Below are 22,292 nucleotides of genomic sequence, written 5' to 3'. Positions count from 1 at the left end.
ACTTATATTGGCTGGACGCGGTGGCTCATACCTGTAATCCCAGCACTTTGGGAGACCAAGACGGGCAGATTACCTGAGGTTAGGAGTTTGAGACCAGCCTGGTCAACATAACGAAACTCCATCTCTACTAAAAATACAAAAAGTAGCCGGGCATGGTGGCGCATGCCTGTAATCTCAGGTACTCAGGAGGTTGAGGCAGGAGAATCACTTGTACTTGGGAGGTGGAGGTTGCAGTGAGTCGAGATCATGCTACTGCACTCCAGCCTAAGCAACAGAGTGAAACTCTGTCTCAAAATAAATAAATAATTAAATAAAAATTGTTAATGGACTTATAATATCTATGTCAGGTGGAGTGGATCAGAAATGAATCCCTCTCTAGTTACTAAGGTGTTCATATCCTGTGTTCCTGATATGGGGAGTTGAAGGGAGTGTGTGTGCTACAGTTTCTTTTCTTTTTTTTCCAGACTACTCACCTGCAAGTACTAATAGTTTCTAATGTCAATAGTATATAAAAGCGGCCAGGCGTGGTGGCTCACGTCTGTAATCCTAGCACTTTGGGAGGCCAAGGCGGGTGGATCACTTGAGGTTAGGAGTTTGAGACCAGCCTGGACAACGTGGCGAAACCCCGTCTCTACTAAAAATACAAAAATTAGCCAGGCATGGTGGTGCACGCCTGTAATCCCAGCTACTCGGGGGGCTGAGGCAGGGAGAATTACCTGAACCCTGCAGTGAGTGGAGATTGTGCCACTGCACTCCAGCCTGGGCGACAGAGTGAGACTCTGTCTCAAAAACAAAAAACAAGCCAGGCATGGTGGCTCACACCTGTAATCCCAGCACTTTGGGAGGCTGAGGCGGGTGGATCACGAGGTCAGGAGATCGAGACCATCCTGGCTAACACAGTGAAACCCTGTCTCTACTAAAAATACAAAAAATTAGCCGGGCATGGTGGCAGGCACCTGTAGTCCCAGCTACTTGGGAGAATGAGGCGGGAGAATGGTGTGAACCCGGGAGGAGGAGCTTGCAGTGAGCCAAGATCACACCACTGCACTCCAGCCTGGGCAACAGAGCAAGACTGTCTCAAAAAAAAAAACACACACAAAAAAAAAACAGGCCAGGCACAGTGGCTCACGCCTGTAATCCCAGCACTTTGGGAGGCCGAGGCAGGAGGATCACTTGAGGTCAGGAGTTTCAGACCAGCCTGACCAACATGGAGAAACCCCGTCTCTACTAAAATTACAAAATTAGCTGGGCTTGGTGGCACATGCTACTCGGGAGGCTGAGGCAGGAGAATTACTTGAACGCAGGAGATGGAGGTTGTGGTGAGCCAAGATTGTGCCATTGCACTCCAGCCTGGGCAACAAGAGTGAAACTCCGTCTCAAAACAAAACAAAACAAAAACAAAAAACAAAACTATATACAAGCAATTAGCAGGAATGATAAAGATCTAGGAAGTACAAACCTGTTCCAGGAATCGCTCTAACAATTATCTGTCTCTATCCAGACTAAGCTCTTTGTTGATGGTAAGAGAATATAACTTTCTTATCCTTAATATACGAAAATAAGATTTAGATTTGGAAGCTTACCAGGATCTGTACTTCATCAGAGAGTTCCAACAAATTCCCCTCAAACTGCCCAGAGGAACTGTTCATGCAGTGAACAGTGACCTTGATACTGGTCCTGCCTGCTGCTTTTGTATGGACAACCATGGCAAAGTTATGCTCTACTGGGAGCTGTAGAAAAACCTAGACAGTGAAGGGATAGATTAAGAAATATTCATCAATAAACATGGTGTCCTTCCTTTTTTTTTCACTTTTTTAATATTAAATTTTTTTTAAATTAAAAATAAAAAGTCAGGAAAGGGTGGGAGGGGGCGAGGGATAGAAGACTACAAATAGGGAGCAGTGTATACTGCTTGGGTGATGGGTGCACCAAAATCTCACAAATCACCACTAAAGGGCTTACTCATGTAACCAAATACCACCTGTACCCCAATAACTTATGGAAAAATTAAAATTAAAAATTCACTCAGCCTGGAGTGCAGTGGAACAATCTCAGCTCATTGCAGCCTCAACCTCCAGGGCTCCAGTGATCCTCCCACCTCACTCTCCCTAGTAGTTGGGACTACAGGGGCACACCACCACACTCAGCTAATTTTTGTATTTTTTGTAGACATGGGGTTTCGCCATGTTGCTCAGGCTGGTCTTGAACTCCTGGCCTCAAGCGATCTGCCCACCTCAGCCTCCCAAAGTGCTGGGATTACAGTTAATTTTTTGTTTTTATTTTTAATCTTTGTGGCTACGTTGTAGGTATACATATTTATGGGGTACATGAGATACTTTGATACAGGCATAGAACCTGTAATAATCACATCAGGGTAAGTGGGGTATGCATCACCTCAAGCACACTTTAAGTTGAAACCTTTTTTGGTTTTTTTTTTTTGAGACAGGGTCTTGTCCTGTTGCCAAGGCTGGAGTGCAGTGGTGAAATCATGGCTTCCTGTGGCCTTGACCTCCTGAGCTCAAGCAATCCTCCCACCTCAGCCTCTCAAGTAGCCGGGACCACAAGCATGTGCCACCATGTGCCAATTAGCCCAGCTAATTAAAAAAAAATTCTTTTTTCTAAAAACAGGGTCTCCCTACATTGCCCAGGCTGGTCTCAAACTCCTGGGCTCAAGTGATCCTCCTGCCTCAGTCTCCTAAAGTGTTGCAATTACAGGCGTGAGCCACTGTGCCCAGCTGCATTTATCCTTTCTGTGTTACAGACACAATTATACTCTTTTAGTTATTTTAGTTTATTTTGAGATGGAGTCTTGTTCTGTTGACCAGTTTGGAGTGCAATGGCATGATTTCGGCTCACTGCAACCTCCGCCTCCCAGGTTCAAGCAATTCTCCCTGTCTCAGCCCCCCAAATAACTGGGATTACAGGCGCCTGCCACTATGCCCGACTAATTTTTGTATTTTTAGTAGAGATAGGGTTTCACCATGTTGGCTAGGCTGGTCTCGAACTCCTGACCTCAGATGATCCACCCACCTTGGCCTCCCAAAGTGCTGGAATTACAGGTGTGAGCCATTGCACCTGGCCTAGTTATTTTAAAATATACAATAAGTTATTGTTGACTGTATTCACCCTGTTGTGCTATCATATACTAGATCTTATTCATTTAATCATTTAATCTAACTATATTTTTGTACTAATTAAGCATCCCCACTTCCCTCCCACCCACCCACTACGCTTTCCAGCCTCCAGTAACCATCATTCTACTCTGTCTCCATGAGTTCAATTGTTTTCATTTTTAGCTCCCACAAATAAGTGAGAACATGCGAAGTTTGTCTATCTATACTTGGCTTATTTCACTTAACATAGTGTCTCCAATTCCATCATCCATGTTGTTGCACATGACAGGGTCACATTCCTTTTTTTTTTTTTTTTTAGACAGGGTTTCGTTCTGTTGCCCAGGTTGAGTGAGTATAGTGGCACAATCATGGCTCATTGCCACCTCAGTCACCAGGGCTCAAGTGTTTCTCCTGCCTCAGCCTCTCAAGTAGCAGGGACTACAGGCATGCACCACTGCACCTGGCTAAATTAAAAAAAATTTTTTTTTTTGTAGAGACCAAGTCTCACTATGTTGCCTAGGTTGGCCACAAACTCCTGGGCTCAAGCCCTCCTCCCACCTTGGCCTTCCAAAGTGCTGGGATTACAGGTGTGAGTTACGGCGCCCAGCCATCTCATTCCTTTTTTATGGCTAAGTTGTACTCCATTGTGTATATACACCTCATTTTCTTTATCCATTCATCTGTTGATGGACACTTAAGTTGCTTCCAAATCTTGGCCATTGTGAATAGTGCTGCAATAAATATGAGAGAGCAGATACCTCCTTGATATAATGATTTCCTTTCTTTTGGGTATATGTCTAGCAGTGGGATTGTTGGGATCATATGGTAGTTTTATATTTAGTTTTTTGAAAACCTCCGAACTATGCTCCATAGTGATTGTACTAATTTACATTCCCATCAACAGTATATGAGGGTTCCCTTTTCTCTACATCCTTGCCAGGATTCATTGTTGCCTGTCTTTCAGATATAAGCCATTTTAACTGGGGTGAGATATCTCACTGTAGTTTTGATTTGCATTTCTCTGATGATCAATGATGTTGAGCACCTTTTCATATACCTGTTTGCCATTTGTATGTCTTTTTTTTTTTTCGGTAGGGGTGGAATACATTCTCCCTCTGTCACCCAGGCTGGAGTGCAGTGGTGTGATCTTGGCTCACTGCAACCTCTGCCTCCCAGGTTCAAACGACTCTCCTGCCTCAGCCTCCTGAGACATACAGGCCAGGTGTGGTGGCTCATGCCTGTAATCCCAGCACTTTGGGAGGCTGAGGCAGGTGGATCACCTGAGGTTAGGAGTTCGAGACCAGCCTGGCCAACATGGCAAAATCCTGTCTCTACAAAAAATACAAAAATTAACCAGGTGTGGTGGCATGTGCCTGTAGTCCCAGCTACTCCAGAGGCTGGGACAGGAGAATGGTGTGAACCTGGGAGGTGGAGCTTGCAGTGAGGCGAGATCACACCACTGCACTCCAGATTGCGCCACTGCACTCCAGCCTGGGCGACAGAGCAAGACGTCTCAAAAGAAAGAAAGAAGAAAAGAAAAGAAAGAAAGAAAAAAAGAAAGAAAGAAAAAGAAGGAAGGAAGGGAAGGGAAGGAAGGAAATATCTATTCCAATCTTTTGCCCATTTTAAAATCTGATTGTTATATTTTTTTCCTGTTGAGTTGTTTGAGCTGCTTATATAATAGATGTTAATCCTTTGTTAGATGGATAGTTTGCAAGTATTTTCTCCCATTCTGTGGGTTGTCTCTTCACTTGGCTGACTGTTTCTTTTGCTGTGCAGAAGCTTTTTAATTTTATATGATCCCATTTGTCAATTTTTGTTTTGGTTGCCCATGTTTGTGGGGTATTACTCAAGAAATCTTTGCCCAGTCCAGTGTTCTGGAGAGTTTCCCCAATGTTTTCTTGTAATATTTTCATACTTTGAGGTCTCAGATTTAAGTCTTTAATACATTTTGATTTGATTTTTGCATATGGCGAGAGATGGGGTGTAGTTTCATTCTTCTGCATATGGATATCCAGTTTTCCCAGCACCACTGACTGAAGAGACTGTTTTTTCCCCAATGTATATTCTTGGCACCTTTGTTAAAAGTGAGTTTCCTGCAGGTGTATGAATTTGTTTCTGGGTTCTCTATTCTGTTCCATTGGTCTATATGTTTGTTTTTATGCAAGTGTCATGCTGTTTTGGTTACTATAGCTCTGTCGTATAATTTGAAGTCAGGTAATATGAGTCTTCCAGTTTTATTCTTTTTGCTGAGGATGGCTTTGACTATTCTGTGTCTTTTGTGGTTCCATATAAATTTTAGAATTTTTTTTCTATTTCTGTGAAGAATGTCACTGGTATTTTGATAGGGACTGCACTGAATCTGTAGATTACTCTGGGTAGTATGGGTATTTTAACAATATTGATTCTTCCAATCTATGAACATGGGATATCTTTCCATTTTTTGTGTGTCTTCTTCATTTATTTTATTTATTTATTTTTTTGAGATGGTGTCTAGCTCTGTCCCCCATGCTGGAGTTCAATGGCATGATCTCAGCTCACTGCAACCTCTGCCTCCTGGGTTCAAGCAATTTTCATGCCTGGCCATGAATAATCTTTTTAATGTGTTGTTAAATTCAGTTTGCTAGTATTTTCATGAGGGTTTTTGCATCAATGTTCACCAGAGATCTTAGCCTTTAGTTTTCTTTTTTTGATAGGTCTTTGCCTGTTTTTGTTATCAGGGTAATACTGGCCTCATAGAATGAGTTTAGTTGTATTCTCTCCTCCTCTATTTTTCAGAATAGTTTGAGTAGGATTGGTATTAGTTCTTCTTTAAATGTTTGGTAAAATACAGCAATGAGACCATTAGGTCCTGGGCTTTGCCTTGGTGGGAGACTTTTTTCTTTTTTTGAGATTGAGTCTCACTGTGTCACCCAGGCTGGAGTGCAGTGGCATGATCTTGGCTCACTGCAACCTCTGCCTCCTGGTTCAAGTGATTCTCCTGCTTCAGCCTCCCGAGTAGCTGGAATTAGAGGTGCCCACCACCATGCCCAGCTAATTTTTGTATTTTTAGTAGAGATGGGGTTTCTTCATGTTGGCCAGGCTGGTCTGGAACTCCTGACCTCAAGTGATCCACCTGCCTTGGCCTCCCAAAGTGCTGGGATTACAGGAGTGAGCCACTGTGCCCAGACTGCTTTGCTGGGAGACTTTTCATCATGGCGTTGATCTCATTACTTGTTATTGGTCTGTTCAGGTTTTGGATTTCTTCATGGTTAAATCTTGGTAGATTGTATGTATCTAGGAATTTATCTATTTCTTCTAGGTTTTCCAATTTATTGGCTCATAGCAGCCTTAATGATCCTTTGAATTTCTGTGGTATTGGTTGTAATGTCTCTCTCTCTCTCTCTTTTTTTTTTTTTGAGATGGAATCTTGCTCTGTTGCCCAGGCTGGAGTGCAGTGGCACAATCTTGACTCATTGCAACCTCTGCCTCCCAGGTTCAAGTGATTCTCCTGCCTCAGCCTCCTAAGTAGCTAGGATTACAGGTGTGTAACACCATGCCTGGCTAATTTTTGTATTTTTAGTAGAGACAGGGTTTCACCATGTTGGTCAGGCTGGTCTCAAACTCCTGACCTTGTGATCTACCCGCCTCGGCCTCCCAAAGTGCTGGGATTACAGGCGTGAGCCACCACGCCCGGCCAATGTCTCTTTTTCCACCGCTGATTTTATTTATTTTGGTCTTCTCTTTTTCTTAGTCTGTCTAAAGGTTTGTCAATTTTGTTTATCTTTTAAAAAAATGACTTTTTGTTTTGTTGATCTTTTGTATTCTTTTTCATTTCAATTTCATTTATTTGTTCTGATATTTATTATTTCTTTTCCTCTACTAATTCTGGGTATGGTTTGCTCTTGCTTTTCTCGTTCTTTAAGATGCTTCATTAGGCTTTTTATTTTAATTTTTTCTACTTTTTTTTTTTTGAGATGGAGTTTCACTCTTGCTGCCCAGGCTGGAGTGCAATGGCACGATCTTGGATCACTGCAACCTCCACCTCCCGGGTTCAAGCGATTCTCCTGCCTCAGCCTCCCGAGTGTCTGGGATTACGGGCACTTGCCACCACGCCCAGCTAATTTTTTGTATTTTTAGTGGAGACGGGGTTTCACCATGTTGGCCACACTGGTCTCGAACTCCTGACTTCAAGTGATCTGCCCACCTGGGCCTCCTAAAGTGCTGGGATTACAGGTGACCGGCCTCTACTTTTTTTTGATGTAGGCACTCTTTGGTATCAACTTTTTTCTTTCTTTTTTCTTTTTTGGGGGGATGGAGTCTTACTTTGTCACCCAGGCTGGAGTGCAGTGGCATGATCTCGGCTCATTGCAACCTCTGCCTTTCAAGTTCAAGCAATTCTCCTGCCTCAGCCTTCCAAGTAGCTGAGATTACAGGTACCTGCCACCGCGCCTGGCTAATTTTTTGTATTTTTAGTAGAGACAGGGTTTCACCATCTTGGCCAGGCTGGTCTTGAACTCCTGACCTCGTGATCCACCGGCCTCGGCCTTCCAAAGTGCTGGGATTACAGGCGTAAGCCACCGCGCCTGGCCTATGAACTTTTTTCTTAGTACTGCTTTCACTGTATCTCATAGGTTTTGTTGTGTTTCCATTTTCATTTGTTTCAAGAAATTTAAATTCTTAATTTATTCATTGACCCACTGGTCATTCAGGAGCATATTGTTTAATTACCCTGTGTTTGTATAGTTTCCAAAATTCCTCGTTACTAATTTCTAGTTTTATTCCATTGTGGTCAGAAAAAACACTTGATATAATTTCAGTGTTTTTAATTAATTAAAAAATTTATTTATTTAATGTATAGGACAGTTGGAACATGTGTGTGTGTGTGTGTGTATAACTTTTTTTTTTTTTTTTTTTTTGGAGTTTCACTCTTGTTGCCCAGGCTGGAGTGCAATGGTGCGATCTTGGCTCACTGCAACCTCTGCTTCCTGGATTCAAGCAAGTCTCCTACCTCAGCCTCCTGAGTAGCTGGGATTACAGGTGCCCACCACCGTGCCCAGCTAATTTTTGTATTTTTAGTAGAGATGGGGTTTCACCATGTTGGCCAAGCTGGTCTCAAACTCCTGACCTCAAGTGATCCACCCGCCTTGGCCTCCCAAAGTGCTGGGATTACAGGCATGAGCTACTGTGCCCAACCAGAACATATATATTTTTAAGAGACAGGGTCTCGCTTTGTTGCTCAGGCTGGAGTGCAGGGGCACCATTATAGCTCACTGCTGGCTTGAATTTTTTGGACTTTTTTTTTCTTTTGAGACAGGGTCTCACTCTGTCACCTAGGCTAGAGTGCAGTGGTGCAATCTTGGCTCACTGCAACAACCTCTGCCTCCTGGGGTGAAGCCATCCTCCCACCTCAGCCTCCTGAGTAGCTTGGACTACAGGTGCATGCCACCACATCCAGCTAATTTTTGTACTTTTTGAAGAAATGCGGTTTTGACATGTTGCCCAGGCTGGTCTCAAACTACTGAACTCAAACAATCTGCCCACCCTGGCCTCCCAAAGTGCTGGGAATTACAAGCAAGAGCCACAATGACTGGCCAAAATTTTTTTAATTTTTAAAAACTTGTTTTGTGGCCTGTCATATTGTCTATTCTTGAGAATGAGCCACGTGCTGAGGAGATGAATGTGTATTCTGCAGCTGTTGAATAAAAGTTCTGTAAATATCTATTAGATCCATTTGGTCTATAGTGCAGAGTAAGTCCGAAGTTTCTTTGTTGATTTTCTGTCTGGATGACCTGTCCAATGCTGAAAGTGGGTTATTGAAGTCTCCAGTTAATGTTGTGGGGTCTGCCTCTCTCTTAAACTCTAATATTATTTGCTTTATATATCTGGGTACTCCAGTATTGGGTGCATATATATTTATAATTGTTATGTCCTCTTGCTGAATTGACCCCTTTATCATTATATAATGACCTTCATCTCTTTCTATAGTTTCTGTCTTGAAATCTATTTTGTCTAATGTAAATATAACCATTCCTGCTCTTTTTTGGTGCCCATTAACATGAAATATCTTTTTCCATCTCTTTATTTTCAGTCTATGTGTGTCTTTATAGGTGAAGTGTGTTTATTGTAGGCAACAGATTGTTGGATCTTATTTATTTATTTTTTAAATCCTTTCAGCCACTCTATGTCTTTTATTTTATTTTATTTTTTGAGATGGAGACTTGCTCCTCGCCCAGGCTGGAGTGCAGTGGCGTGATCTCAGCTCACTGCAGCCTCTACCTCCTGGGTTCAAGCGATTTCCAGCTAATTGTTGTATTTTTAGTGAAGACAGGGTTTCACCATGTTGGCGAGGCTTGTCTCGAACTCCTGGCCTCAAGTGATCCACCCAACTCGGCCTTCCCAAAGTGCTGGGATTACAGGCATGAGCCACCATGCCCAGCCACTCTATGTCTTTTAAATTGGAGCATTTAGTCCATTTATATGCAATGTTATTATTGATAAATAAGAACTTTTCCTGCCATTTTGTTATTCATTTTCTGGTTGTTTTGTGGTCTTCTCTTCCTTTTTTCCTTCCTTCCTGTTTTCCTTTTTGTGAAGGTGATTTTCTCCAGTGGTATGTTTTAATTTCTTGCATTTTATTTTTATTTATCTGTTTTGGTTTATTTTATCTTTTGAGACAGGGTCTTGCTATGTTGCCCAGGTTGGATTACAGTGGTGCAATCTGGGCTCACTGTGACTTCTGCCTCCCAGGCTCAAGAGATCCTCCCACCTCAGCCTCCTGAGTAGCTGGGACTAGAAGTGCACACCACCATGCCCAGTCAATTTTTGTATTTTTGTAGAGACAGGGTTTTTTCTTTTTCTTTTTTTTTTTTCTTTTTGAGATGGAGTTTCGCTTTTGTTGCCCAGGCCAGAATGCAATGGCACAATTTCAGCTCACTGCAACCTCCGCCTCCCAGGTTCAAGCGATTCTCCTGCCTCAGCCTCCTAAGTAGCTGGGATTACAGGAATGCACCACCATGCCTGGCTAATTTTTGTATTTTTTTAGTAGAGACGGGGTTTCACCATGTTGGTCAGGCTGGTCTCAAACTCCTGACCTCAGGTGACCTGCCTGCCTTGGCCTCCCAAAGTACTAGGGTTACAGGCGTAAGCCACCATGCCCAGCAGAGACAGGGTTTTTTCATGTTGTCTAGCCTGGACTTGAACTCCTGAGCTCAAGCAATCCACCTGCCTCAACCTCCTAAAGTGCTGGGATTATAGGTGTGAGCCAACGTGCCTGGCTTGTTGTAGGTTTTTTTGATTTGAGGTTACAATAATGCTTGCAAATAACATCTTATAACCTGTTACTTTAAACTGATGACACTTAACACTGGTTGCATAAACACACAAACTAACAAACAGGAAAGAGAAAACTAATAAAAACTCTGCACTTTATCTCTCCTGTTTTTTAACTTTTTGTCATTTCTATTATATCTTATTATATTGTCTTTGTCTTGAAAATTTGTAGTTATTTTTAGTAGGTTCATCTTTTAGTCTTTCTACTCAAGATACGAGTAGTTTATACACCACAATTACAGCATTATAATATTCTGTGGTTTTCTGTGTACTTACTATTACCAGTGAGTTTTGTATCTTCAGATGATTTCTTACTGCCCATTAATGTCCTTTTCTTTTAGATTGTAGTATTCCCACTAGCATTTCTTGTAGGACAGGTCTGGTATTGATGAAATCCCTCAGCTTTTGTTTTTCTGGGAAACTTTTTTTTTTTTTTTTTTTAGATGGAGTCTTGCCCTGTTGCCCAGGCTGGAGTGCAATAGTGTGATCTCAGCTCACTACAACCTCCGCCTCCCGAGTTCAAGCGATTCTCCTGCCTCAGCCTCCTGACTAGCTGGGATTACAGGTGCCTGCCACCACACCCAGCTAATTTTTGTAGTTTCAGTAGAGACGGGGGTTTCACCATGTTGGCTAGGCTGGTCTCGAACTCCTGACCTCAGACAATCCACCTGCCTCGGCCTCCCAAAGTGCTGGGATTACAGGCATGAGCCACCGCACCTGGCCTGGAAACTCTTTATTTCTCCTTTGAAGGATAACTTCACTGGATATACTATTCTAGAATAAAAGTTTTTTCCTTCAGCACTTTAAATATGTCATGCCACTCTCTCTTGGCCTATCAGATTCCCACTGAGAAGTCATCTGCCAGACATATTGAGCTCCTTTGTTTCTTTTCTTCTGCTTTAGGATCCTTTCTTTATACTTGACCTTTGGGAGTTTGATTATTGAATGTCTTGAGGTAGCCTTACTTGGGTTAAATCTGCTTGGTGTTCTATAACCTTCTTACATTGGAATATTGATATCTTTCTCTAGGTTTGGGAAGTTCTCTGTTATTATCCCTTTGAATAAACTTTCTACCCTGATTTCTCTATCTCTACCTCTTAAAAAATATAGAACACTTCACGAATTTGCAGGTCATCCTTGCGCAAGGGACATGCTAATCTTCTCTGTATCATTCCAATTTTAGTAGGTATGTTGCCAAAGTGAGCACTACTATTTTTTTTAGAAACGGGATCTCGCTCTATCTATCACTCAGGCTGAAGTGCAGTGGTACAGTCATAGGTCACTGCAGCCTGGAACTCCTAGTCTCAAATGATCCTCCTGCCTTAGCTTCCCAAGTAGCTGGAACAACAGGCATGCACCATGATGCCTGGCTAATCTTTCCTTGTTTGTTGTAACAATAAGGAAAATGTATGTTGGAAATAGCTTTCTAGAAGAACTAGAGGAGCTGGGTGTAGTGGTACACCCTGTAATCCCAGCTGCTTGTGATGCTGAGGCAGGAGGATCGCTTGAGCCTAGAAGTTTGAGATCATCCTGGGCAATATAATAAGACCTTGTATCAAAAAAAAAAAGAAGAAAAGAAGAAAAAAGAAAGAATAAAGGAGAAAGAAGGAAGAAGAAGGAGGAGCAGCAGAAGAGGAGGAGGAGGAGGAGAAATAGTGTACAAGAGATTGTTTTCGTAGTGATTTCTTTTCATAGTCCCAGCAGCATAATTACCCCTAAAGTAACCTCTGTTTGTAGTGTTCAGTTAATTCTGGCAAGCCTCCCTAAGATTCTTTCTTTCTTTTTTTTTTTTTGAGATGGAGTCTCACTCTGTCGCCCAGGCTGGAGTGCAGTGGCGTGATCTTGGCTCACTGCAAGCTCTGCCTCCCAGGTTCACGCCATTCTCCCGCCTCAGCCTCCTGAGTAGCTGGGACTACAGGCGCCCGCCACCACGCCCGGCTAAATTTTTTTTTATTGTTTTTACTAGAGGTGGGGTTTCACCATGTTAGCCAAGATGGTCTTGATCTCCTGACCTCGTGATCCGCCCGCCTCGGCCTCCCAAAGTGCTGGGATTACAGGCGTGAGCCACCGCGCCCAGCCAGATTCTTTCTTATGTTACCTCAAAGTCAAATTTTTTTATGAAAGAAGAATGGAAATGGTGGAAGCAGTTTCCTTTTTGTGCCTTTTTTTGAGAGACAGGGTCTCACTTTGTCTTCCAGGCTGGAGTGCCGTGGTGCAAACGCAGCTTACTGCAAACTCAACCTCCTGGGCTCAAGTGATCTTCCTGCCTCAGTGTCCCAAGTAGCTGAGACTACAGGTGTGTGCCACCACACCTACCTAATTTTAAAACTTTTTTAACAGATGGGGTCTCATTATGTTATCCAGGCTGGTCTCAAACTCGTGGGCTCAAGTGATCCTCTCACCTCAGCCTCCCAAAATGCTGGGGTAACAGGCGTGAGCCACCGAGCCTGGCCTTTGCCCTACTTCTCTCCTATCCCAGTTTCTACTGTCTGAACCAATTTTGTTTGTTTGTTTATGTATTTAGGTATGTATTTATTTACTTATTTTATGTGACAGAGTCTCTGTCACTCAGGCTGGAGTACAGTGGTGCAATCTCAGCCCACTACAACCTCTGTCTACCAAGTTCAAGTGATTCTCATGCCTCAGCCATCTGAGTAGCTGGAATTACAAGCATGTGCCACCGCACCTGGTTAATTTTTTTATTTGTAGTAGGGACGGCGTTTCACCATGTTGGCCAGGCTGGTCTAGAATTCCTGACCTCAAGTGATCCACCTGCCTCGGCCTCCAGGTGTGAACCACTGCGCCCAGCCCACACAGAAATATACTAAATGAAAACTAAAAAAAAAAAAAAGAAAAGAAAAGAAAAAAAAAACTGGCTGACCATCTTCCCACTTGCCTCTCTTATCATTACAGGCTAGACTGGATAGCGAGGATTAGAACTTGATAGACTTCTGATAATAGGGAAGGCAGGACCACCACTAAGGCAAATATTGAAGTAGGCATTTCAGGTCCTGTGTTCCCTGCCTTCTTGCTGTTCACAACCCTCAAAACTTTCCTTCTAGTGCTCTAGAATTACGACAAAGTCCCATGTTCCAAAATCACCTTTCCCCAGTTCCCTACACACACAAAAAAATCCCATTTCCTTTGTGCAGATTTCAGTCAGTTATCTGGAAGAGTCTCATGCTAAAAAATGAGTGGTTTATAATTGTTTAATCCAAGTGAACCTCTCAATGTTGGCATTTCCACAGTGTAGGAAATCTACCCATTGGAGCAAGAAGGCCTTTCCCTCTCTCTCTGTCTCTTTTTTTTTTTCTGAGACAGGGTCTCACTCTGTTACCCAGGCTGGAGTGGAGTGGTGCGATCACAGCTCACTGCAGCCTTCACCTCCCGGGCTCAGGTGATTCTCCCACCTCAACCTCCCTAGTAGCTGGGACTACAGGTGCATGCCACTATGCCTGGCTAATCTCATGTGTGTTTTTTGTAGAGACAGGGTTTCACTCTGTTGCCCAGGCTGGTCTTGAACTCCTGAGCTCATGCGATCCACTCACGTCGGCCTCCCAAAGTGCTGGGATTATAGCTGTGAGCCGCCGCACCCAGCCCATGAAGGCCTTTTTGTTGTTGTTGTTGTTGTTGAGATGGAGTCTTGCTCTGTCGCCCAGGCTGGAGTGCAGTGGCGCAATCTCTCCTCCCTGCAAGCTCCGCCTCCTGGGTTCATGCCATTATCCTGCCTCAGCCTCCTCAGTAGCTGGGATTACAGGTGCCCGCCACCATGCCCGGCTAATGTTTTTGTATTTTTTAGTAGAGACGGGGTTTCACCATGTTAGCCAGGATGGTCTTGATCTCCTGACCTCCTGATCCACCTGCCTCGGCCTCCCAAAGTGCTGGGATTACAGGCGTGAGCCACCGCGCCTGGCCTTTTTTTTCTTGAGACAAGGTCTCGCTCTGTTGCCCAGGCTGGAGTCCAGTGGTGCAATCTCGGCTCACTGCCTCTTGGGTTCAAGGAATCCTCTTGCCTCAGCCTCCTGAGTAGCTGGGATTACAGGTGCATGCCACTATGCCCAGCTAATTTTTGTATTTTTGGTAGAGACGGGGTTTCGCCATGTTGCTCAGGCTGGTCTTGAACTCCTGGGCTCAAGTGATGCACCCACCTTGGCCTCCCAAATTGCTGGAATTACAGCTGTGAGCCACCACACCCAGCCCATTAAGACCTTTTTTTTTTTTTTTTTGAGACAGGGTCTTGCTCTGTTCCCCAGGCAGGAGTCAAGTGGTGCAATCTCAGTTCACTGCAACTTCTGCCTCCCGGGTTCAAGGAATCCTCCTGCCTCAGCCTCCTGAGTAGCTGGGATTACAGGTGTGCGCCACTATGCCCAGCTAATTTTTGTATTTTTGGTAGAGACGGGGTTTTGCCATGTTGCTCAGGCTGGTCTTGAACTCCTGGGCTCAAGTGATCCACACGCCTCGGCCTCCCAAAGTGCTGGGATTAGAGGCGTGAGCCACTGCACTCCGCCTTTTTTTTTTTTTTTGAGATGGAGTTTCACTCTTGTTGCCCAGGCTGGAGTGCAATGGCGTAATCTCAGTTCACCACAACCTCCACCTCCCGGGTTCAAGCGATTCTCCTGCCTCAGCCACCCGCGTAGCTGGGATTACAGGCATGCGCCACCACACCCGGCTAATTTTGTATTTTTAGTAGAGATGGGGTTTCTTCATGTTGGTCAGGCTGGTCTCGAACTCCCAAACTCCCGACCTCAGGTGATCCACCTGCCTTGGCCTCCCAAAGTGAGCCACTGTGTAATTACAGGCGTGAACCACTGCACCCGGCTTTTTTTTTTTTTTTTGAGATAGAATCTCACTTTGTCGCCCAGGCTGGAGTGCAGTGGCGTGATCTCGGCTCACTGCAACCTGCACCTCCTGAGTTCAAGCCATTCTTCTGCTTCCGCCTCTCAAGTAGCTGGGATTACAGGTTTGTGCCACCACACCCAGCTAAATTTTGTATTTTTAGTAGAGACGGGGTTACACCATGTTGGCCAGGCTGGTCTCAAACTCCTGATCCCAAGTCTGCCTTGGCCTCCCAAAGTGCTGGGATTACAGGCCTCATGAAGGCCTTTCTATTGCCCATTTCATTACCCAATTTGCCTATGCTAGATCTGAGGCAGGAAAAGAAAAAATCTGTGTGGCTCTCAATTATTTCTTCTGCTAGAGAAAAGAGTGATGCTTTACATAAAAAAAATTAAAGAAAGGGAGAAGTAGAATAGAGGCCAAGGCCTAGCCATTCCCTCCTTTCACACACTCCTGTCTGTTATTCAAGAAAAAAGCCCGCTGGGCATGGTGGCTCGTGCCTGTAATCTCAGCACTTTGGGAGGCCGAGGTGGGTGGATCACTTGAGGTCAGGAGTTTGAGACCAGCCTTGCCAACATGGTGAAACCCCGTCTCTACTAAAAATACAAAAAATTAGCCGGGCCTGGTGGCAGGCGCCTGTAATCCCAGCTACTCAGTAGGCTGAGGCACAAGAATCGCTTGAACCCAGGAGGCGGAGGTTGCAGTGAGCCGAGATCGTACCATTGCACTCCAGCCGGGGCAAAAAGAGGGAAACTCTGTCTCAAAAAAAAAAAAAAAAAAAAGAAAAAGAAAAAAGCCAAATCCTTACATTAAATTGCATCAAACTAAGTACAGTTCCATTCTTCCACAATTCCAGTATAACTAGACTCTAGGAAGTCACAGACAGAAGATCTAACCACTAGAGTTTCCTTAAATTATAGATTAAGGATATTTTTAGAAAGATTACAAATTTTTTTTTACTTTTTCCAAAGTTCTCTTTTCTTTTTAGCTGGCTACCGAAATATCCTCCTAATTCTAGCTCCTGTAACCCCTCTATTATCTCCCAAGATATAACTCTAATTCTTTGTTCTCATGAGCACTGAATTGTGACCTACTGGGTATCACGGCCCCATGTCCTTTTTCCTAAGGTAAAACCCAGACCTAGCTGGTTGCCACTGTACTCAGACCACCTTGGGTGAGTTTCATTTAGGTAAAATTTGTCGGCAGCAAACTTTACATAGTTTCTGCCAAACTTGCTTTTTTTTTGTCTTTTTCAGGTTTCAGTGTGAGGTTTAATACTACATGCATCAAAACATCAAAGCTTTTTTTCAGAGAAATATACTCTCAAGTTGAACTGTGGATATCCTAGATGTCTATCCTGAGGTCTTCTGTGGTTCCAGACACAGCAGGTAGTGAATTGGGAGGAGCCAATACCACCAGATACCAAAGGGAACCACGGAGGGGCAGTTTAATTAATCACTGTTCTTAAATTTGTCGTTGATATAAGACACCCAGTCCAGAATCAGCTGCCCAGTTGATAGGCGACTACAGCTCCGTGGTACCCATGGTGCCTGACATGGGAATCCAGTTCTTCCCCAATTCCAAGTAGGGTGGGCTGGGAGCGTGCTAAACAAAGCAATGCCACCTACAGCCCTCTACATTTGCTTTTCTTACTATTAATGTAATCACCCAGCATGTAGCACAACCATGATTATGAATATAATCAAATGTGTGTCTGAACATGATAAAAAATAAAAATTGTATATTTAAACTCTATGCATATACTTTATATTCATAGTGTTACTCATCTAACATAGTCATCTGCTCACAAATACAACATTACAACAACATTAATAAATACAATATTAAAAGAAAGATCACTTTTGAGAGCTCTTTCCAGCAAAAAATAAAAATAATCATACAGTATTATCTGCATACTCAAATTTGGATTCTTTATTGCTTTGCAGGTTTCCAGAGTTCAGAGTTCAGAGAACAGTAGGAAAAGTAAATAAGTAATAATATTGTGTAGTTTAGGGAGTGAGTAATCAGTCTAAAACTTATGATAGGGTGAGCATGGTGGCTCACGCCTGTAATCCCAGCACTTTGGGAGGTCACAGTGGGTGGATCACCTAAGCTCAGGAGCTCAAGAACAGCCTGGGCAACAAGGCAAAACCCCATCTCAACAAAAAAATACAAAAAATTAGCCAGGCATGATGGCATGTGCCTGTGGTCCCAGCTACTCGGGAGGCTGAGGTGGGAGGATCACTTTAGCCTAGGAGGTGGAGGTTGCAGTGAGCTGAGATTGCACCACTGCACTCCAGCCTGGGGGACAGAGTGAGACCTCATCTCAAAACAAAAAGAAACTTATGATAAATTAAAATAAATTTAATATCAAGATCCCTAAGATAACACAATAAATAGGCAAATTCTTACCTCTGAATGCCTGGGCACTAGATCCAATACATCCCTTTTGCTCATAGACCAGTGGAATGTGAGCCCAGGATTAGCATTGCTGAAGGAGAAAGGGGTCTGGGTACTGGTTACTCCCATGACATAAACTGGCATCTGAAAATAAATAGCAGCATTGTGCTATATATTCTGCCCAGTTGCAATTATCAGAATAATGAGCCCTGAACAGAGCCATCATACTGACCTTGGTAGCTGTGATGAGCCGAGTTGCAGCTGCAAGGATCCTAACAGCCCTTAGCTGAACAACTTCAATCTGTACTTCATCCTGCTCAACAGGGTGGAGAGCAAGCTTAGGCTAAGAGGGAGTTTCTGTGGGGTGGACAGAGATGCTTTTGATAACTAGTTTGCTATTGTTTTTAACATTCAGTAAAAAACCTTGCCCATGCTTATTGCAGCACTATTCACAATAGCCAATATTTGGAGCCAACCTAAGTGTCCATCAACAAACAAATGGATAAAGAAAATGTGGTACATATGTACAACAGAGTACTATTCAGCCATAAAAAGAATGAGATCCTGTCATTTGCAACAACATGGATGGAACTAGAGATCATTATGTCAAGTGAAATAAGCCAGGCATAGAAAGACAAAGACAAACTTCACATGTTCTCACTTATATATTTATGGGAGCTAAAAATTAAAACAGTTGAACTCATGGAGATAAAGAATAGAATGATGGGCTGTGCATGGTGGCTCACGCCTGTAATCCCAGCACTTTGGGAGGCCAGGTGGATCACTTGAGGTTAGGAGTTCAAGACCAGCCTGACCAACATGGTGAAACCCATTTCTACTGAAAATACAAAATTAGCTGGGTGTGGTGGCACGTGCCTGTAGTCTTAGCTACTTGGGAGGCTGAGGCAGGAGAGTCGTTTGAATCCGGGAGGCGGAGGTTGCAGTGAGCCGAGATCATGCCATCGCACTCCAGCCTGGGCAACAAGAGCGAAACTCCGACTCAAAACAAACAAAAAAGTAGAACAATGGTTACCAGAGGCTGGGAAGGGCAGTGGGTGGGTAGGGGGGCTATGGGGATGATTAATGGGCACAAAAATATAGTTAGAATGAAAAAGGGCTAGTATTTGATAGCACAGCAGGGTGACTACAGTCAACAATAACTTATTGTTTATTTAAAAATAACTAAAAGAGTATAATTGGATTGTCTGTAACATAGAAAGGATAAATGCTTGAGGTGGTGGATACCCCCCATTTACCCTGATGTAGTTAATATGCATTGTATGCCTATATCAAAATAACTCATATACTGTTGGGAATAGGCCCCCAAATCTGGCCATAAACTGGCCCCAAAAATGGCCATAAACAAAATCTCTGCAGCACTGTGACACATTTGTGATGGCCATGATGCCCACACTGAAGGTTGTGGGTTTACCAGAATGAGGACAAGGAACACCTGGCCCACTCAGGGTGGAAAACTGCTTAAGGCGTTCCTAAGCCACAAACAATAGCATGAGCAATCTGTGCCTTAAGGACATGTTCCTGCTGCAGATAACTAGCCAAAGCCCATCCCTTTGTTTCATGTAAGGAATGCTTTTAGTTAATCTATAATCCATAGAACCAATGCTTATCACTGGCTTGCTGTCAATAAATATGTGGGTAAATCTCTGTTCGTGGCTCTCAGCTCTGAAGGCTGTCAGCCCCCTGATTTCCCACTCCACACTCTATATTTCTGTGTGTGTGTCTTTAATTCCTCTAGTGCCACTGGGTTAGGGTCTCCACGACTGAGCTGATCTCGGTAAGTGGTGCCCATACGTGGGGCTCCAACCTAGGTCAAAGGGTCATTGGAGCGACGGTTGGAGAACGTGGAACTAAGCTGGAGGACACCTGAGTACTCTTAAGCAATCCCTGTGGTGAGTAAGAAGGGGAGCTTGGAAGCATCAGGGTAACAATGGAACAAGTGTGGGCTCTAGTTTGTTCCACCTTGGAACATTTTCACACTGATGATGTGGAGGAAGGAAAGTATATCGAAATAACAGAAGAGGTGAAAGAGCAGGTTTGTTTGCCAGCTAAAGCTAAAGTGGCAAAGAGGAAGAGGTTCATCCCTACCCTTCTGCACCCCCTCCTTATTTTGAAGAAAAAGAGTGGCCTGACCCTCCAGATCTTTCTTTTCCGGAGGACACTGGGCAAAAAGTAGATGCCCCAGTGACTGTTCAAGTAGCGCCTCAAGCAACCGCTCTCAGTTCTATTCAGGCAGGAATCCAGCAAGCTAGAAGAGAGGGTGATATAGAGGCTTGGCAGTTCCCTGTTAGGATACACCCCCCAGATCAACAAGGAAATATTATAGCTATGTTTGAGCTTTTTCCTTTTAAAATACTTAAAGAGTTTAAACAGGCCATTAATCAGTATGAGCCACGTGTATGCCCGAAGTGTAAAAAAGGAAAACACTGGACTAATCAGTGTCACTCTAAGTTTGATAAAGATGGGAAACCGATTTTGGGAAATGCCATGAGGGGCCTATCCCGGGCCCTGTTCCAAACCAGGGCATTTCTGGCTCAGGCCACTCCCTCACCCCTGTACAATGTCTGTCCCCCACCACAGCTGGTAATGCCGCAGTAGATTTATGCTGCACAAAAGCTGTGAGTCTTCTGCCTGGGGAGCCCCAGCAAAAAGTACCTACGGGAGTCTGTGGACCCTTGCCAGCGGGGATGATAGGATTACTTCTAGGTAGATCTAGTTTAAATTTAAAAGGAGTGCAAGTACATACAGGAGTCCTTGATTCGTATTACAGTGGGGAAATTCAAATTGTTATATCTACTTCTGTTCCCTGGAAAGCAGAGCCAGGAGAGTGTATAGCACGGCTCTTGATTGTGCTGTATGTGGAAATGGGGAAAAGTGAAAAACAAGAGGATTTGGGAGCACAAATAAACAAAGCAAAGCAGCTTACTGGGTGAATCAAACTACTGATAAACATCCTCCCTGTGAAATAACTATTCAGGGAAAGAAATTTAAAGGTTTGGTAGATACAGGAGTGGACATTTCAATCATTTCTCTACAGCACTGGCCATCTGTGTGGCCAATTCAACCCGCTCAATTTAACATAGTTGGAGTTGGTAAAGCCCCTGAAGTATATCAAAGTAGTTATATTTTGCATTGTGAAGGGCCCAATGGACAACCTGGGACTATTCAACCAATTATAACTTCTGTACCTTTAAATTTGTGGAGAAGAGATTTATTACAACAATGGGGAGCACAAGTTCTAATTCCAGAGCAATTATATAGCCCTCAAAGTCAACATATGATGCATGAAATAGGGTATGTCCCTAGTATGGGACTAGAAAAATATTTGCAGGGTTTGAAGGAACCGCTTCAAACAGAAAGAAAAGTTCCTGCCAAGGGTTTAGGATATCATTTTTGATGGCAGCCATTGTTAAGCCTCCAGAATCTATAGCTTTAAAATGGTTAACAGACAAGCCAATTTGGATAGAACAATGGCCATTAAGTAAAGAGAAACTGGAGGCTTTAGAGGACTTAGTTACTGAACAATTAGAAAAAGGACACATAGCTCCAGCATTTTCCCCTTGGAATTCTCCAGTCTTTGTTATTAAGAAAAAATCAGGTAAATGGAGAATGCTGACAGATCTTAGAGTCATTAATTCAGTTATACAACCTATGGGGGCATTACAGCCAGGACTGCCTTCTCCTGCTATGATTCCAAAAAACTGGCCTTTAATGTCATAGATTTAAAAGACTGTTTCTTTACTATCCCCTTAGCTTAGCAAGACTGTGAATGGTTTGCATTTACAATTCCTGCAGTAAACAACCTGCAGCCTGCTAAGCGTTTTCATCGGAAAGTGTTGCCAGAAGGCATGTTAAACAGTCCAGCAATTTGCCAGAAGTATGTAGGGCAAGCAATTGAACCTACTCATAAAAAATTTTCACAGTATTACATTATTCATTATATGGACGATATACTTTGTGCTGCCCCCACTCGAGAAATATTACCCCAATATTATGATCATTTACAAAATTTGATTTCTTGCACTGGTTTAATTATAGCTCCTGACAAAATTCAGACTACTACTCCTTACTCCTACTTAGGGACCTTAGTAAGTGACACTACAATAGTGCCACAGAAAGTAACCATATGTAGGGATCAATTGAAAACATTAAATGACTTTCAAAAATTACTAGGGGACATTAATTGGATATGACCTGCTCTAGGCATTCCTACCTTGCCATGAGTAATCTATTTTCTATCCTTAGAGGAGATCCTAGTCTCACTAGCCCTCGACAATTAACAAAGGAGGCTGAGGCAGAGTTACAGCTGATTGAAAAGCAAGTCCATAAAGCTCAAAAGATAGAATAGATCCAGAGAAGACTCCAGATTTGCTAATGTTTTCAACTCAGCATTCACCTACTGGTGTTATTGTCCAAGAGCAGGACTTAGTAGAATGTTTTTTTCTTCCACATACTAATTCACAGACTCTAACTCCTTATTTGGATCAAATTGCTACCTATGATAGGAAATGGGAGAACTCAGATTGTCAAATTACATGGATATGATCCCAGAAAAATTATTGTCCCTCTCACGAAGGCATAAATACAGCAAGCTTTTATAAATAGTCTTTCTTG

The 22,292-nt window shown here is 43.3% G+C and overlaps 1 protein-coding gene and 1 non-coding gene across 8 annotated transcripts in view; both read right to left on the bottom strand.

The window, feature by feature from the left end:
• Positions 1-22,292, bottom strand: part of NUP210L (nucleoporin 210 like) — a 161,092-nt gene that overhangs the window by 35,383 nt on the left and 103,417 nt on the right. For 4 of the 7 annotated variants that reach the window (XR_010158103.1, XM_001144608.6, XM_054671495.2 and 1 more), the window contains exons 26-28: positions 17,893-17,973; positions 17,673-17,804; positions 1,584-1,742 (exon numbers count right to left, since the gene is read on the bottom strand). Coding sequence is in view for 5 of the 7 variants with exons in the window: in XM_001144608.6 (XP_001144608.4) it covers positions 1,584-1,742; positions 17,673-17,804; positions 17,893-17,973 (372 nt within the window). In the remaining 2 variants the exon portion in view is untranslated. The remainder of the gene's footprint in view (positions 1-1,583; positions 1,743-17,672; positions 17,805-17,892; positions 17,974-22,292) is intronic. The other 3 variants (XR_010158104.1, XM_016927751.4, XM_054671496.2) reach the window with 1 other exon arrangement.
• LOC112206977 (U6 spliceosomal RNA) lies at positions 11,525-11,631 on the bottom strand. The gene has a single exon (XR_002941455.1). It is a non-coding gene; the product is annotated as a U6 spliceosomal RNA (small nuclear RNA).

The sequence above is a fragment of the Pan troglodytes genome, chromosome 1 (genome assembly GCF_028858775.2).
Source record: "Pan troglodytes isolate AG18354 chromosome 1, NHGRI_mPanTro3-v2.0_pri, whole genome shotgun sequence".
Lineage (NCBI taxonomy): Eukaryota > Metazoa > Chordata > Mammalia > Primates > Hominidae > Pan > Pan troglodytes.
This window is presented reverse-complemented; position numbering and strand designations above follow the sequence as displayed.